This window comes from Trachurus japonicus, chromosome 20, assembly GCF_045865225.1.
Source record: "Trachurus japonicus isolate A0001 chromosome 20, Traja_1.0".
NCBI lineage: Eukaryota > Metazoa > Chordata > Actinopteri > Carangiformes > Carangidae > Trachurus > Trachurus japonicus.
In genome coordinates this window covers 12,739,263-12,758,198 of record NC_140926.1, presented here as the reverse complement: position 1 = coordinate 12,758,198, position 18,936 = coordinate 12,739,263, and the positions used below count along the sequence as shown (strand labels likewise).

At 42.5% G+C, this 18,936-nt stretch overlaps 1 protein-coding gene across 1 annotated transcript in view; it reads right to left on the bottom strand.

The window, feature by feature from the left end:
• Positions 1–18,936, bottom strand: part of stau2 (staufen double-stranded RNA binding protein 2) — an 86,105-nt gene that overhangs the window by 13,238 nt on the left and 53,931 nt on the right. Inside the window, exon 13 of the mRNA XM_085763504.1 lies at positions 13,920–14,033. Within this exon, the coding sequence (XP_085619630.1) occupies positions 13,920–14,033 (114 nt within the window). The remainder of the gene's footprint in view (positions 1–13,919; positions 14,034–18,936) is intronic.

Sequence of the window (18,936 nt, the reverse complement as noted above, 5' to 3'; positions counted from 1 at the left end):
GCTGGGTTGGGCTCCGCCAACCAGGCTGGTTTTTCTGATGAACGAGTCCAGGGGCCACGCTAACTAGCCAAGTACGATGGGGGGAAAAAACGTAATGTAATGCACACTGAAAACACATGTCTCTTTTAAAATGTTAACATAATGCCATTACCGAGCTGGTTTTAAGCCGGCGGGGCCTGTCACAAAGTGTTCATAAACAACAGGAACCAATCTCAACAGGAACAAAGCCATGTTTTGGATTCAGTCTGCAAACGCCAACGTGAGCCAAGGCCAGACACAGAGTGGCTGACGTGATGAGCAAACATAAATTCACATAGGCATGGTGGGCCTCCCATGCACAATAAAAGCAGCATGACATGATCTTCTCCAAAGCTGGAGAGCAAAAGGAAATTAAATAAGCCATGTGCGCCACAATTTCATCTAGACAGGATATTTTTTTTAATATTACATTTCTCTAAAATGTCACGGATTAGGGTCAAATTAAAAAACGAGAAGCCTTCCTTTGTAGGGTCTACATAGTTTCAGATGCTGCTATCTTAACCCAAAGCACACCGGAGCTACATGTTTCCCTGCAGATGATAGAACCCATTACTTGTCAGTGATGCAGTGATTTCGTCCACAAAAAGAGCAATGAGTAGTTAATCCTCTGTGGAAGTTTTACGAGCCACCTCACACATTTTTACAGCATGGAAAACAGACAGTAAACACCAGGAAGGCGCTGCGCTTTAACACATGATTAAGGCCCAGCTAATTAGATTGCAGACAGTAAAACTGTTGAGGGGGAATCGTAAAATAGGGAGCAGTTGCAGGACTGAGTGAGGGATCAGGTACGAGCGGCGGACCTTTAAGTCAGGACACCGCAGGCTGCTGACAAATGATCGAGGTGGGGTGTCTCCTTTCTGCTGCCTTCTCTGCGGTGAAAATGTAAATTGCAGACTTTCTAAGGTAAAAAAGAAAAGACCCTCTCACACACACACACACACATGCCCCCCCACGTCCGCCATCCATCCATCCCTCCATTCTTCCCCCTCCCCTCTCCTCCGATGCAGTGGTTGGTCCCATGAAACTGGGGTCAGGGTACTAATGGAGGACCTTGTGGCCTTGTGTGCCTTTGGAAACAACCACCCCCCCCCTCCCCCCACCCCCAACACACACTCCCTACTCTCTTATAAATCAAGCAGGCTCATTGAGAGTGGCAGAGTCCTCTGATGTCCCAGCCATGTCTCATTTCAAAGTCCTTCTGAAGGCTCACACGGTTCCACGTTTACTCACTGGGCACAAGGGAGATGTGTGCGAGCGCATGTGGGGAGGTGGGGGGGGGGGGGTGAGTGCGAGATTCAAAGAGAGAAAGACAGATAGAGAAACAGAGTGTGAAAGAAAGAAAGAAAATGAGTTTGGGTCAAGAGAGATGTAGAGGGGGAATTAGGAATAGAAAAGACGTCCCAGAGGAAAAGGGGGCCTCTAAAACAAATGTTTATTTAGTAACTATGCTGCATTAGAGCTCTCACTTGAAAGAATGTACAATAAATCAAACCATTTTGTGGACCACTTTAACACTGAGTGCATGTGTGTGTGTGCACGTGGGCATTTGTGTGGGCAGTGTCGATGAAATTCCTCCAGTGCACGTGTACAGTTTACAAAGCATCCAGAGAAGTGCAATCAAAACATAATTTCCCTCCCTTCATGGTAAATTGAGGTGTGTGTTGTATAAAAGGATAAGTGATTGCTGAGATAATGACGTTCTGTGGTTTGCTTTAGTGTATGCATTCAGAACAAAGCCAGATGAGTTACATATGGATTTAAAATGAATGCTTTCCTGACTACAGGTTTTCTGTTCCATACACAGTCTTTCTACACTTCATCTGAAGAGCAGCTAATCAAAACCAGTGACACATAAAGACACTCTCGAGGCATAGAAAGGCACAAGAAAACAATTACATTTCTTTGCAATCAATACAATTTTCCAAAAAACTAAGAAAAAGAAAAAAGAAAAGGGGTCCTGGGCTCTTAAATGGAAACTTGAACACACCAATGGTTTATGTTGAATAATGTTAAAACAATAGTTTGGCATTGGAGGAAATGGTCTTTTCTGTGTGTCTGAGAGCTGGATGAGAAGATTGATACCACACTCACATCGCTGAGACATACACTATGTAGTGGGAACCTGCAGCTGGTTAGCGTAGGCTACCACAAAAGGTGGAAACAGCAAGTCTGGCTCTGTCCAAGGGGTAACAAAATCCTCCAATCAGCACCTCAAAAGCACAGAAATCTGGTTGTTTAATCTTAACAAAACCAAAACTATAGAAAGGACACACTTCAACCAATCAGCTGTGACCATAGATATTTACTTTTCCTATAATTTAAATTAAAAAAAAACAATAAAATATTGTAGAGTGAGCTTTAGAGGTGCTAGTAGGTGAGGTTGGTGAGCTGTTTCCAGTCTTTGTGATATAACTGCTGTCTGCGGCTTCATATTTATTGCACGTAAGAGAGGCACGATTACACAGAAATAAGCAAATTTCACCTACAGCTATATTATTCTAAAAAGAGTCTAATTAGCGATTAAACCTGAGAGCGCAGTATAGTATAACTTGTCATATCAACAGATCATATTCCGGATAAATGCTTTCTAAATCACTGGGAGCCTCTAAAGCCGTGTGATCGCTGTCATGTTGACAGGAGAGAACGGACCCGCCTGTTGCTGAGCTGAGAGATGCAAAATCAGAGTTGTGGAGGTGTCCTTTAAAAAAAAAAAAAAAAAAAGGCAAAGCATCTCCTCTTTCACTTGCTGCTGCGATTTCTTCCTCTCACATTTAGGTAGTGACAGTGTGGTTTGCTTAATCTTCCCTTATCTCCTTTGAATGCAAAGGGTCGGGCTGGATTTGCATGTAAAACAGAACACAAGCTGTCACTTGTGACTTTATTTACAGAGGAGATTTGGAAGATCATGAAGATACTGTTATGAGGCAGACACACACACACACACACCCACAGTGTTTACTTAAACCACAGGAGTATGTGACACCTTAGTCGTAACTGGTGTTAACCCCCGTTGTGGCTGTTGTTTTGAGTGTTTCGAAATGTCTGCTGTTGGAGGCCTGAGAATGCGTTAACATCAAGAAGAGAGGACGGTGGTTGTGATGAGGAGGGAGGGGATGGGGGGGGGGGCAGGAAAGGGGGTGGGGGGTGCTCAGACAGACAGAAAAACATTCCCCAGTCGCTACGCTCATCTCCATAACTCAGTATGCAGCAGCCACAGAGCACTGATCCTAACGTGGGACATTAACGACCCGACTCCCACCACTGGAAGCGTCATTATCTGCCACTGAACAGTAAGGGTCATTTAGGGCCCAATTCATAACTGCCACAGCTCAGAGGCTCATCTATTCTTCTTTTTTTTTTTACCTCCTGGTTGCAGTTAGGGTTAAACAAATCACTCGCAGTCGCTCTGTATCTCGTACGACTGTGGACCTGCTGGAGAAATCTGAGCGATAGATTGTAATTTTAGAAAAAAAAAAACACATGCCATAATCATACTGTGTACGATGGAAATCAAAAACAACTTTTACAAACAAATAGCATCTGGGAGATTGGATTTCATTATGTCAGGAAAGCAACAAAAGAGTACGATTACAACCAACAATACAGGTCTTTGTGAGGAGTGTGCGTATGCGTGTTGTGTGTGTTTTTCGATGGAGATGTGTGGTTGTTCTTGCCTGCGTGGTAAACTTGTACGTCTGCAATTACTGTCAGAGTGTGATTTTGGAGCGCTCCTCTGATGATTAAGTCTCAGAAGTTATAAACCGCAAGATGTGTGTCACATATCGAGTTAAATGGCTTTTTAAAAAATCCAAAAGAGTTGCACAATAGGAGTTGGACGTGTTGTGCAACTCTCCGAGAGCCGGGACAATACTGACATGTCAGTGAGGCCTGGTGGTCCTCTGTTTTATATGTAGATTCAGATGTTGGGAAGCGGGGTATCACGAGATAGGGCAGCTTTACACAATTGGTCCTATCAACTGTGTGTAAAAATTGAGTGTTTTCCAAAGGCTTGGATTCATTACTGCGTCAACAAGAGACCGCAGAAACAATTTGCATAATGCTTGTTACGAAACAAAGAAGCAATGTTAACCTTTTCAAGAGTGAAAATTTAACTGTTTTGGTGTCAGAAAAGGTGTTTTCTCCACAGGTGACATAACTCACACGTTGTCAGAGCGAGATGGCAAAGCGGAGGATGAAGATGCAATACCCGGGCCTTTATCTTATCTCTGGGACCTTTTCAGCGAGGCGAACTATCACAAAGTATCAAATGACATTAAGTTAATGAGCCCCGAGATGCAACAAAGGAGCGGTAGGTAGCGAATTAGCAGCCTGGTTTGCTTACACCTCCCATGGGGGGTGATGAGTGAAGAGAGGTGTGATTGGTTTAGAGACCTTTATCCGTGCCAAATTTGTGTGTGTGGGAAATCACACACATAGCCGAGCTGTGCTGAGGGGCTGCAAGGCCACTGCCAAAACATCTCGCTCCTCTTAGCACGGAGGTGATAATGAATCTAACACCTTCGGTTGCCTTAAAGCAATCACACTGGTCTGACAGGTACAAAAGCAACAAGGAGGGGGGGGACAATTAATTTATACACACGTAAACAGATGCAAGTTATACTTCCAAAAAAATGCTTCCCATCGTCACCTCTCTTAACCTTATCAATCGTACCATCTGCACAAAAAAACAAACTATGATAATACTGCTACTGATACCAATAAAATGACATTTGCCATCAGTTGAGGGCCCGGCCTCAGTGTTTTCAGCTGTCTGAATGTATCACATGTCAACAAATCAGCTTTCAGAGACACTTTGGGTTATGGAATTTAATCTAAACTGACAAGTAGGGTAACACTATCGGTCATGGTCACCGTATATTTGAGTGTCTGACAATTTTACACATCTCTGACAACTAAAAAGTGTCAAATTACTCTCTAGCACATACTTCTGCAACACATGGCCACCAGCCTGGGGGGTGCAGACACAGAAGATTTAATTTTTTTGTTTTCATTAGTGCACAACAGCGGCGACGATCTGGTTGGTGGATAAATATTGTTTCTTGTGCAAGAAGCCTGCTTAATCATCTTCTATAAATGTTTTTTTTCTATGCATCATTGCTCAGGCAGAAGTTTTGACGTATTAGTAAGGAGTAAAACTGGGTGATGCATTTCTCCTCCCAGTCATGTCTCAGTTATTGCACAGGTCCGTACTACAACATAAACATGACATGAGTCACATGCACACTGGTTGGTAACCTTATTATTATTTTTTATCACTATCAATCAATCATTTTTTTATTTATAAAGCACATTTCATGCACAAGGCAAACTCAATGTGCTTTACAATGGTTAAACCAATTATAATACAATGGAATAATAGTGCAAACAACAAAGAAATTTAAAACAAGACAAAACAAAACAAAATCAAAACAGTATCACATACACATATTCCTACATACATGCTCGGGGACACACATACACGCACACAGAATTTAATCTAATGCAGATGTGAAGAGGAAACTAGAGATTAAACAGCCTGTGGTGACTGCTGATGAAACAATAATGACAGTCTTTGGCCTTTGGAACAGTTTTGACATCAAAAACATGATTCATATTTCCCAATGAATGACAAATCTATTAAGCAATCGAAAGGTTATCGAGAAATGTAAATTTTAATTTTCCAGCTTACACAGTAAGTTTGTTGTTGATCTTCCACATAATGTTTAAAACTAAATCAAGCACAGTCCAACTCTCAAGTGTCCACGTGTGTGTGTTTAGTTCCACATCATGTCCGCCCTTAATAGACATGCTAATGTTCCAATGGGGGCCACTTTGAACTATCAGCAAGTCCCCTAATGGGCAAGTTCATGTTTATTCTCTCCCCACTGGTCACCGCTTCCTCTGGCGGGCAAAAAAAAGAAAAGAAACAGTCACTTCTATCTCCCATTTTCTCATTCCCTGTCCACATCAATCTCTCATAATCCCACTCAATCAGTTTCTCTCCGACTTCTCTCCCTCTTTTTCTCATTGCCTCTCTGAATCGTTTACCCAGTCTCCCTCCTCCTCCATCATTCTTTCACTGCGCCCTCTCCTCTCCCGTCGCACTCTAATCTCCCGGTTTGAAAGGTGTTTCCTGAGAAGGGCATGTGGGAAGACAGGCGGGAGTGATGGATCGCTCCGCGGATGCTTCACTTTGTCCTCTCTCCCAGGACGGGACGCGGGAGGGGTGAAGGTATTGGGGGGTCTGACAGTGGGAGTGCTGGGTGAGGTGGTGTAGGGGAGGTAGGAAAGGTATGAGCTCCTTTGGTCAGGGTGACCGCTCCCCCTCTGGTTCTGTGTGATGTGGACTAATTATAGTGACAAATAATCACCGTGGAAACATGTGCCCCCAGCTGCAGAACTGCCAACCATTACTGTACATCTTGCTATGTATTTGTTACACTTCAGTTGGAACCATTGGCCAAAGTTGTAGGAATGACAAAACACAGAAAAACTTAGCTACGGTCTTCTTTTACAGCAAAAATGCCGGACATCTGTGCCATTTTTACTTTTAAACTTTTGAAGATAATTACCCAATGAAATCATGAGATGAAAAGAAAATTACAACAGAAAAGTTTCTGATAAAAACATTTTGTATGATCACGGTCTGATTCACCTTTAGTATCATACTTACAGCTTGTACAGCTGGAATCAATATCAAAGCAATATCTTTTTGCTGTGCACAAACTGTAGTTAAATTAATCAGTTAATAAGTCATTGCCAGGTTCACGTCAATATCAAATAGTAAAATATATTTTAATGTGATTCATAAATCAGATCACTTTCCAAAAATTGTTAAAAAAAATAATAATAATACTTTTTTTTCACATTTTGGCAAATAAATTAGGCCTTGTAAAACTCCCAAATCTCTTAATGGAGGAAAGCAAATAAATTCAAATTTTCAGCTCAAACTGGGTTTAATGTCTAATCTTTCCAGCCTCAACTCTCAGCTTGGTTTAATATTGTTTTTACATTTGACCCAACACAACTGTGTCATTGGCAAAATATATCATATCTTAAATAGCAACACTTTATGCAGTTTTATAGCATTGAAAAGTGCATCACTGTGCCTAGTTGTTATTTTACCAGACCAGACAAACCAACTGTTTCCTTCAGCAGGTAAGTCTACTGTCATAGCAACAGGTGAGGTATAATTACCCTCCAGCGGTAAATGTCAGACTTATTTAATGTATGTATACAATTATCATACGTGCATGAACTATTAGAAACAGGATTTTACTGGATGTGTAAAAAAGCAGCTTTAAATGGCATGTGAACAATGACACATAACAAAAGTTAGTCTATTGTGATATTAATTTTCAATTTGATTTGCTTATTTTTTCTGCTATTACAGCTGAATGCAAATGCTCCACTCAAAATTCAATCATGTGATATTAATTAGGATCACACATGATATTAAAACAAAAAAGTGACTCCAGAGACTCCACATACGGTATTTAATACGAACGCAAAATTGTTTCCTGACTGACCAGAGTGTCATTGAACCAAAAATGGAGACTTAATGATCAACATGGTGCTGAACACGCTGGTCCCATGTGTTAAGTTTTTCTTAGCCGCAATAGCTCTACAGCTGGAATTTGCGAGCGTGCTCCATTGTTCGTAATCTGGGCTGTAGCAGCACTTGTGATCCGTTTCCATGTGGCTGAGGAGTTTTTGGACTGGATCAGCTCACAGAGGCAACAGATGAATGCTCCTGCGGGCCAAAGGTTTGGATCACTGCACTCAGCTGCGACTTGATATTAGCCAAATATTTATCGTGTCTTTTCAAGCTTTTGGCATGTTGTGTGCTGGCCCAAATTTTCCGTCAGATATTCACATAACATGTCAGCGTGAGGCCCAGTGGAACACGGCGACAAAAAAACACTGACAGAAAGTGTCATGAGGCTTAAAAACTGGTGTCTTTCTACTGTCTGATGCACATCAGCATGTTTAAACAACACAGGCCTAGAAATACCTGCTCCGCACTCATTCAAAACCGCCAGGCCCTGGACTGGAGGTGCAGATCAGGTCCCACTCCCCTGTTTTCTCCACATACAGTGATTTAGGATACGTCCAGGTGCTGTGTTTGGTTACACAACACGGACACATAAAGAGGAGGTAGACAAGACGGATAAGCAGGGAGGAGAGGCTGTCCAACAGCTGCCTGCCTGCTTGGGTAACACTCCAGCGGGACCCCCCGTGAGGAGCCCAGCCTGGGGTAACGTCTGCGATCCAGTCGGGAAGGAAGACTTCAAACACGGCGGCCTGTGCAAACCTCCCTCCCCTCTGCAGCTCCCTCTCCTGCTGTTCTCCTGAGCTCCGTGGGGGATCTCTGAAGACCATCCCAGCAGTCACCACGCCATGAATCAGTCCCGTCTATCCCCTCGCTGCCGCTGCACTCTCCTGCTATCACTCTTTCTGTGTCCACACATTTCCAGCCAAACAAATGCAGTCAGGAGGAGGGTGTGCAACATGTAAATAAATACACTCCTCACCACTGGCCCTCATTATCAGCTCCCTACAGCCCTGTCCTTTCATCCTTTGTTTCAACATTGCAAATTCTGCTGGCAGCAAAAAAAAAAAAAAAAAAATCCACATACCAGGGACAAGGTCAAACGCCCAATTAATTTTAGCAGAGCCGTCCGGTGATTTGTTTCTGTAGGGAGGATTGGGTAACCTGGTGCATGGTTATCTGTATGTTTGTGGATCTTGCATAAAATAACAGAAACGGTCAAGAGAGCGAGCATGTGACCAAGTGGTGTTTTGCTAAGGTAACGTTGGCCTTGTGAAGGGATTTTTCCACAATCTCAACCTACATCAAATCTGCTCATCAGCATGCAACTTGCGAGAAAACAAATTACAGAGAGGAGAGAAAAAACAACACTTTCAATAAAACCAGACACCTGGAAAAATGTGGAACAGTTCACAAGAAGTAAATCCTGCAAAAAAAAAAAAAAAAAAAATCCAAAACACCGGACCTCATTATTTGAAAGTACTTCTACGACACATTTTAATCTTGATGTCCGATATGTCACATCACATCAGCCGAAATGTGCTCTTGCTGCAGGAAACCCACGCAGCCACAGCTGACAATCTGAGACATGGCCCCTGGGACCCAGGGAGACTCAGCTGAGGACATTACTGCACGCAAAGCAAACCCCACACACACCAAATACACGCAGAGTCTGGTGGCAGACAACAGTCACCCTGTCATCTTCGATTGCGGGCCGCTCATGTTGGACCAGCAACACCTCACACACAGCTCAGTGGGCCTCGGCCCCCCTGGTGTCCCACTGCCGCCACCGAGGGACTGCCAGAGTGTTACTTCAGCTCTGCAGAACAAACACAGAAATCAGCCCTGTCTAAAAAGCATGTAGGAAACAAAAAAAAGTCTAAATATATCCCCCCCGTGACACGATGGGTCTATGATTTGGCCCCAAAACAGACAGATATCAATTGATTGAGAGCGGATTTAACTCGGCAAAGGTGATACAGCCTTGAGAGTGTCTGAGCAGACAGCGAGGCTGGGAGTTGGCGGTCGCAGAGTAACTCATGGTTGTAAGCCTGAGTGTGCTTCCAACAAGAGGTCACCTAAAAATAAACCTGCAGCTGAATATGGGGGCTGAGAACATGAGACAGGCTTTACATATACACACACACACGCACACGCACACACACACACCAGGGTTAAACAATGTTTTACAGTGCTGCTGTTCAGTGAGAAAAAAGCTGCTTGTTGTGTAGATCCCCCCCCCCCCCCGTCGTCTCATCTCTTTAGTTTAAAATATTTACTAAACATTGTGTAACCTAAAGCTGAGACGATCAACAAAAATAATTCGGAACTAAAATGGAGGACATGTTGACAAACATGTTCGGCTCCGGGCGACTTGCAGCCCGCGGGCTCACATGTGTTCGGCAGATGGCACCGAATGGATGGCACATGAGGTCAAAAAGAGCACTCAGCTGTATATCTCTCACACATATACAGCCCCCTCCAGGAATGTCTGCACAAGGCCAAGGATTATGGCACCTAAGCAGTGCGCCGTGTGTGTTTATGTGTAGGTGCTTCTGTGCGTGTGTTTGCACTTGTTGATAAAGAGCAGGCCATTGTAAAAAATTATTCTGACAACACCTCTGCTCTCGATCATTAATGTTTACTGTCCAACAGAAGGCCGCACAAATGATTTACCCTCACATCACCAACTTTGTACCTTTACAGGTAATTAATTCTCTTCTACTCACTATCCACGTAGGATCCAGTGAGTAGCAGACACACTCTTCTACACATGTCCAATGTCTTTGGGAGGGAAATTTAAAAAAAAAAAAGTTCTACAAATGATCCAGGAACATGACCTGGTGTACCAGCACCAGGTTGCACCAGCTAGTTTAAACTTAGCCCTGCCAGATGTTAAGTGCTCAGTAAATAAAAAAAGTTATTCTTTATTAAATTAAAATAGTTTGCAGAACTCAAATTGCATTTTATCTGTTTCTACTTGTATACAAATATTTACACATGCAAACGTCCAGGTGGAAGTGATCTGATGTGATCTCTTTGAAATGAAGTGGAAAGGATGTGATGTTAATTATGGTTGATATATCTGACAATTGATCAAAAAGGCTATTTAATAATGATTTTAATTGCAAAAATAACATAATACACCTGCATAACACCAAACAATCTGAATAAACAACTTGAATTAGCTAGGTTAACATAATCACATGGTCTAAACTCTTATAAACTTACTTCTCTGTGTATGCCTTTATAAATAAAAACTGATGCATCATTTACAAATGAAGTGGCAGTTAAATTAAACACATGGCTTCACTCCCTACAACTGTTATTTCTGGCAGTTATAGGTTACAGCTTGTGATGCTACACTGACTTTCTGTTTACGTAGTAAATTGGTTTTGATTGCTACATGTGTTCTCTGGTAACCAATTTCACACTACTAATGTTTTCATTGAGACACTCATTTATTTATGACCATTATGTTTTGATGGTGCCACCCATTTTAACGACTCATTAGTTTTAAATTAGCTAGTAGTCGCGTTAAGGTCTTTACACGCAAACTAAGGAAAATCAAACTGTACTAGAAAGAAGTTAAATTTATGATGCAGGAAAAAGAGACAAGTGTTGTTGTAAACCAAAACAATAAGGTTTTGGACACAAACTGCAGACTGTCTCTTTAATCATTATTTACAGTAAGCCTGTTTACAACTGCTATTGCTACTGTTTAACACTTTGCTGTTTAACTGATCAGATTGCAGATTTCCTTTGATATTATAAAGACAGTAAATAGTTTTGTGGCCATGTGTTTGTTCTTCAAGTCACTGTTTTACTGCCATTTGACAGGGTCTAATTAAGCATGATAATTAAAAGCTGCCATCTCTGTTTTGTGACGATAACAACTGTTTACACAAATACAAATACTTGAAAGGCCTCTGACTTATTAACACTTCTATAGCCGGCCCTGACATGTGACCTGTGGCGATCCCGGCGTCTCACTGGTGGTCAAGACCGGCTCAATTTGCCAAACAGAGTCCAAAAAACGAGAATACACAATGAAATTATGCGTATAATTCAAAACACATTTTGGAAACAATAGCTTTCAATGGAGCCACGAGTGAGACTAATTTCTATTGTATTTTGTGTTTGTAAACAATTAAGAGTAATAAAACCGGAGGACACATTAAATTAATTATTCCAGAACGTGCTCACGTTTCATCAAGTGTTATTTTGCATGAAGAGCCCAACTATAATTTCCAAACTGCTGTGCATATCCTACACATCTTTCCTCCATACATCATGGGCAGAGGATTTCCTCTGGCTGTTGATCTCTATCGGTTGCTCCAGTCTAACTGACATAAACCGCAGATAACACAGCAGGAAATTCCCAGAGAGCTGTATAATGAAACACACTGGAGTGACCGCACGTTACTGTGTGTGTGTGTGTGTGTGTGTGTGTGTGTGTACAGGCAACAGATACAGGCTCCAGGAAAGGTTTATCACTTTTTAGCCGAGAGATCCCCTGTTCCATCTCATGAGATTTACAATGTCTAATTACACAGATAAAAGGGCAAGGTGTGTGTTTGTGTATATCCGTGCCAAGGCCAACATGTGGCATAGGAAACACGTGGATCTCCCCCTGAACAATTAATTGGCAACTCATGGATCAATTTGAATGTGTGTGACGGGATTCCTGAGCTCCGGCAGCACATGAGGGAATCTATTCTATCGATCTCAGGTAACTCCGAGGGCCTTATTAGGGGCCGTCAACAAATACTCACACAGCCGCCTGCGTCATCCTCATCACCCCGGGTGAAGCTGGCCAAATGTGTGACGCCTTCAGGCCCACTTTGTTCAACAAGTGTTGGGGTTTGGGGGCTGCCGAGGATGACCCCTTATTGTTAGGTGCTCCCTTTGTGGTCGTACTCCTCACTGTACTGAGATGAGGAAAAGAAAGGCCTTCTCTAACAGTCGGTCATGCCCCAGTGCTCCTGGCAACAACAGGTCCCGAGGACGCAGACCTGCCTGGCCTATATTGGCTTGGCTCTCAGCTAGCGGTGGCGGCACTAGCCCCCTGTCAGCTGTCCCATTCAGGCCCGGGCCGGCCCTTTATTAAAGCTTTGAAGGCTGCCGAACAAAGGGGCGTCCTATGTTTAGATGATAGAATGTAAGCAACTGCTTTTCTGCTTGGGCAACACAAGACAAAGAGCCTCCTTCTGAATATGGGGTGTACGCGAGAGAGAGAGTGAGTGAGAAAACCGGAGAGAGGGAGGGAGAGAGAATTAGAGGGTTACGCCACAAGTTGTGGAGATACTCCGTCGGATTTCAGGATGGGTATTAGTTTGATAGATTGAAAATCACAGCGAACTGGCGCCTGTGTGTGGGAGGAACAGAGGCTTGTCAGAGAGAAATGTAATGAGCGATTATTATCACAGGTGGTTCTGATGCTCTGGTGATTCATAACACAGCCACAGAGCCAAGTCTTCTCTGTTAATTAGGGGATGGAGGAGGATAGAGGACTGCTGCCTCCTCACAATATGACCTATATACTACACTATATGCTACACTTCATTGAGCAGAGCCGAGCCTGGCTGATATTAGCAGCCATTACAGTATGTTGGCAAAAACAAATTGCGGAGCAGTAAACTACAGCAATAAAAACTTTTGTTGGCAGAATTTTGATGCATATTTGACGTTTATTTTTCTCAGTAGTTTTAGTTATGAGTTTTTTATTTATGGTTATTAGTCAAAATAATTTAACATCCATTAATGTTTATTGTTCAAAATGTATGATCAACTTGCTGCTGCCATCTGCGATGATAAAGTTTATTATTCTGCTGGAAAACACTTTTTATTACACCATGTTTATGTAAGGGAAAAACTGAAAATCAGCCAGATCAGATTTGTATCAATCTCCAATATTGGCCTGAAAAAAAAAATCCAATTTTGGTCGGGCTCTAGTCAAATGATACTTGAATTTGCCAAAAGGATCCTTGTTTTCTCACCAAGGAAAAGTGTGCAACGAATAAAAGATTGAAAACCGTAAGGATGAAAATGTAAAGCAACTTATTCTAAGACCGTATTCCTGGCGTAAATTTAATATGTTGAATATATTGTGCGTTTCGGATGCATAACCCCAAAACTGTATGAACTCTTTAGCACCAGGTCCATGCGAGAGCCAATCAGATTGCTGATACAGGATGTGATTTTCAGACTGCCGATGCGTTCCCTTTCTGAAGCGCATCTAATCTACAATACCTGACACTAGGGGTTCAATAGGTGTGACACTCACCCTCCTGCTTCTTGCACACACACACGCCCTCTCACATACCTGGTCATGGCTGGCTTGGAGGGTGCTCCCGGTGCCGTGGAAAGTCATTTGCACAGGGGAGAGGGTCAGATAGGTTACAAAATCCTTGCCACTCTGCGCATCACTGTACTGCACCTGGAGGAGAGGGCAGAGGTCGAGCAATTGAGTTACCCCCCAAAAGTAAATACAGGAAAACATCAGTCAGTGCGCAAATGACGGGAGCAGTGAGGTTTCCACTGAGATACAGTCTTGTGTTTTTGGAAGTGGTTGGCTTGAGAGTAAATCTTGCATGTCTAATTGCCGCCAGAGCATTTGCGGACAATTACCCCACACCATACAGGGATGGCAACGGGGGGAAATGAATGTTAAGGCTGTGCATGTGAGATTGTGAGGGGGCATCCAAGGAGGTAGTCATGACATCACTGGCGACCTCTCATCATTGAAAGGTTAACTCTGCAGGCATTCCTAAATGCTGTGCAATTAGGGCTGTTATGACATGATGCTCCTCTGGGACGGTCTGCTCCTGAGATCCAAGGGCTTTTGGTAATGCTGCCTGCTTATCTGCCCTACTTCTCACTGGCTCTCACTCTGTGCATTTGTGCGTATTTGCATGTGTATATGTCCCTTTATGTGCATATGCGTTTGGCCTGGCCTACTTATTGCCCAGGACAGCTGCAGGCATCTTAATAAATGGCACAAATAACTATGGGAACCGAGCGAAGGAAGGAAACATCTGACCGACGCGGAGAGACAAAGGACAGGAGGGAATGAGAGGGAGGACGTTACGGACTCAGGGTGGCTTCACACTTCGGAGAGCAAATGAAAAAGTAAGCTGGCAGGTATGGAAGACTATAGCTTGGAAAATAACAGAGCTTATAACAGTACACTTAAACCTCTCAGATAAGTCAGATATAATAAAAAAAAGGGCTATTTCAAGATGGTCTGAGCAATGGAGAGAAGTCTGTTATGGCCACAATGAACAAAATGAAAACTGTAATAACAGCTGACATTATGAAGAATGTCGATGTCAGTATGTGTTCAATTTATAGACGACGTGTTGGTTTGTGTCGGGATGTTTATGTTGGCCGAGGGGTTTTTCAGTTATTACTTTCTTTTAATCAGGGGAAAATATGTTTCCTGAGTATGTGTGTATTTTACTTTGTGCATTTTTCAACTCTCTTCACACAAGGAAAGTTTCGTCTTATCTCAGCTACAATCTGTTGGTCAGACACGCAGACACACACATGCACACACACACACACGTATATGATCTGTGACTGAAAGCTTCCAGAGCAAGGTGTGTGCGTCTCTCCGAATGAGTTATGATCATATGTTTTAAAAGTGTGTCTGTGCCTGTGTGTGTGTGTGTGTGTGTGTGTGTGTGTGTGTGTGTGTGTGTGTGTGCGCTCCAGCCAACCAGACACATGGAAGTCTGCCCATAAAGACACAGAGCCATCATACCATAAACAAACACACGCTCATGTGAACATGTGCACACCCAGAGGTATGGACCATCAGGTGATCTTACATGTAGCACACAAGAGGATGCACACATGCATGAGCACATACACATACACACACACACACACACACACACACACACACACACACACACACACACACACACACACACACACACACACACACACACACACACACTGATGAGGAGATGGGCCCACAGTGATAAATTGTGGAATGCTATCTGTTATGTGTATGAATGATGAATGTAGTAAAGTGAGCCGTGGAAAAAGCCGTCTCTGACAAGTTAATCTCTAAAAAATTCTCCAGACTTAAACATTAAGGGGAGAAGGAAAGAAAAAGAAGGGATGAAAAAAAATAAATAAAGGAAGAGTTCCTTTTTTTAGGGCTAAGAATGTAATTGTCTCGTAACAAGAATACTATTGCAGATAGTTTGGAAATGTTGTACAGTAAACCGCTTCTTGGGAATTCAACCTGTGTGTGAAGAAGAACAGGACCATGGGTGTGAACAGAAAAATATGGATCTGTATATATGTGTATGTGTATGTGTATGTATGTGTGTGTGTGTGTGTGTGTGTGTGTGTGTGTCCAATTCTCCACTATGCTGGTCCATCCAGGCAGTCTAAAGGCCTGTGGTTGGGGAGCCTGTGATGTATGGTGTAATCATGCTGTCTGATCAGCGGGCACTTGGCTCGGTTCATCTATTGCGAGCTGTCAGGCCTCCAGCCGAGGGTGAGGCCCTTCGATGGTGCTGGAGGAAACAGACGCTCTCTTTCAGCCTCTCTGTGTAAAGAGATATACGCTTAGATATATCACATTTCTAATAATTCCCATTGTACGGAGAGGTATACACACATGTATTTATGTTAGGTTAATGGAAAGTACCAGTTACAAAGTATGCTTGACCACGAGGGGGCAAAGACCAGGAGATGATGGAATACATCAGCTTGTTCAATTGAAATCCTCAACTTTTTCGAAATCAAACATCTGGGAACTTTTCTTTAAACGCTTGGCACCGAAACTAGTTGACCTGTTGTGATCCCACTGTTATTTTGAATCTTTTCTTACACTTTCTGTTCAATCTTTGTCTTTTTTTTGAGTGGAATGTTTCAACAGCTACAGACTAGATTGCCATGAAATTTGCTGCAGACGCTCAAGTACCTCACAGGATGAGTTGTGACTACTTTGCTCGTCCCTGAACTGTCCTTCCAGCGCCATCGTCAGGCAAGACATTTTTTACCATGTCCAGTAGGTAAAGACCAAATTTGTGTGAAACTAATGATATTTGCAACATTTGGACTTTACTAACATGCTAAAAAGGGGTGTGCCAAAAAATCAATTCACATAAGAATCGCAATTCTCATTTAATACGATTCAGAATTGATATAAAATATCCCAAAATCGATTTTAAAAAATAAAAAAATGAAACAAATCTGCTGTCTGTCAGCCTCCATTTCCTTATAATTTAAAAGGAAGCATGTTTAACTGCACTATTTTTTAAATAAAGAGGCACTTTCAGTTTCAACAATTCCATCTAAGCATGGATAAATGTTTAAAACTCAATAAATGTGAAAAAGACACTTTAGCCATTCTGTCTTGCAAAGCAGACTGGAGTAGATCATGAGGATCCTTTGCACACAGATAGACTGAAGCAGAAATCATTATAAATCAAATTGTTTTGAATCGAAAATCGATTTTGAATCGAATCGTAGCCCCCAAAATCAGAATCTAATCTAATCGTGAGGTAGTAAAAGATTCCCACCCCTAATGCTAAACTAAAATAGTGAACACAGTCGACATTTTATCTGCTAATCATCAACATGTTGCCGCGGTCACTGTGAGCATGCTAGCACGTTGACATCACAGTCTCACAAACACTCCTGCCCTGAGATATTGAGTGTGGAATTGTTGTCTGTTGTGTGTCTGTGATACAAAGGATGTGATCTACATAAATAAACTTGATTTCCTCTATTCACCAGCCAACTTCCACTTATAACAGTCGATCTGGCTGGTCGGCAAAACATCACCTGGAGGTCTTTCTATCTTGGTGGCTTGTTGATAAAATAGACAAAGAGCCTGATTACTTTGATTTAGCGGCGACTGTGACCTCCAGGCAGGAAAAGAAGGCTGCCGGATCTGCTAGCACCAAAAGAACGTTAAGGCATCATCTCATTTGCAATGATTTTTTGCGGAAACTGAAATAACAAGCATCTCGAAAAACAAAAACATCTATTCTCCCATGCAGCCTGTTTTGAGTGCATGTTTGTATGCATGTGTGAGCGCATGCATTCTAAACAGGCCTAACTAATCATCCCAGGTCCCAACTCAGAAAACTGGCTCTAATCCACTTCCTTTAGAGACAAAGAAGCAGGAGAGTTACGCAAGGCCTGCGATTGATCGGCGGCACTAATGTGGAACGACCTCTGACATCTGGCTTCTAAAGCTGGATGGCTCCTCTTCAAATGCTCCTCTTTATTCGAACAAACACGAACATGCACAAACTAAAAAGCAATCACGGTCATAGCGCTCATGCGGCCATGTTTGAGTTTATGTCGAGCGCTCAAATATGCACGGGCTCACCCACAAATGGAGAACCACACAGATGTGAAAGGAAAGGGGGGGGCAGAAAAATACAAGTACGTGCACAAATAAAGATATCTACACACGCAACGCTGCTGAGGTAACTGCTAAACGACTCATTGTTGTATCCATTTATAACCACAGAGAACAAGTATTGCAGGACTGAGAAGTTGGCAGAGTGCTGGCTGTGAGAGTCAAAGAGCACGGAAATAACTCCCGACTTTACTATAATAAACAAGCCCCCTCGACTGAAGAAACGCTGTCATTGTTGATGAGAAGCAATTAGAGGTCCACGTCGAGCCACTTCAGCGGGGACCTCAGGGGTCAAGAGTATTTGAAGTGCACTGTTACTATACCTTTCACTTCTCCTAATAGCAGGAGGCTGAGGGCAAACAAAGCTGCGACTCGAAAAAAAACTTTGGAGTGCTCTTTGCCCCGAATCACAGAGACAGGTCTACAGACAGAAAGACAAAGAGAGTCTAGAGTCTTATCTAGAACTTGCTTTCAAAAATAGGTTTTCCTGAGAAATACAAGCGGAGTGACCAGATAAACAGAAAGCAGTCGAAAAAGTCACCCATGTGATAAAAGGAACTGTCACTTTTAAATGCTGACGGTCAGAAGGCTGCTGTGTCCGCTCTTTTCATTTTAGTAAACACCGAAGAATCCTAAACAACGCAGAGGAGATTGATTGAATAAATGAGTGATGTCAAAATGTTTTACTCTGTGGGTAAAGTGGTTACCTGCTGCCACCTGATGATGCCAGCATGTTAGACAAATCTGGTGTAGATGCAGATCCAGAGTCTGTTATCAACCACTTGTTTCTGCAAAGGCTGAAAAATACGAGTGTGTCTTTGTTTTTCAACCATTCTGGCTCAGATTATCTGATTTTCAAACTCATTTTTGTCTCCCCTAAGACTCAATCTTTAAAAAAAAAAAACCATGTTAAAGATATCAAGTGAACCACAACTTAGGAAATAAG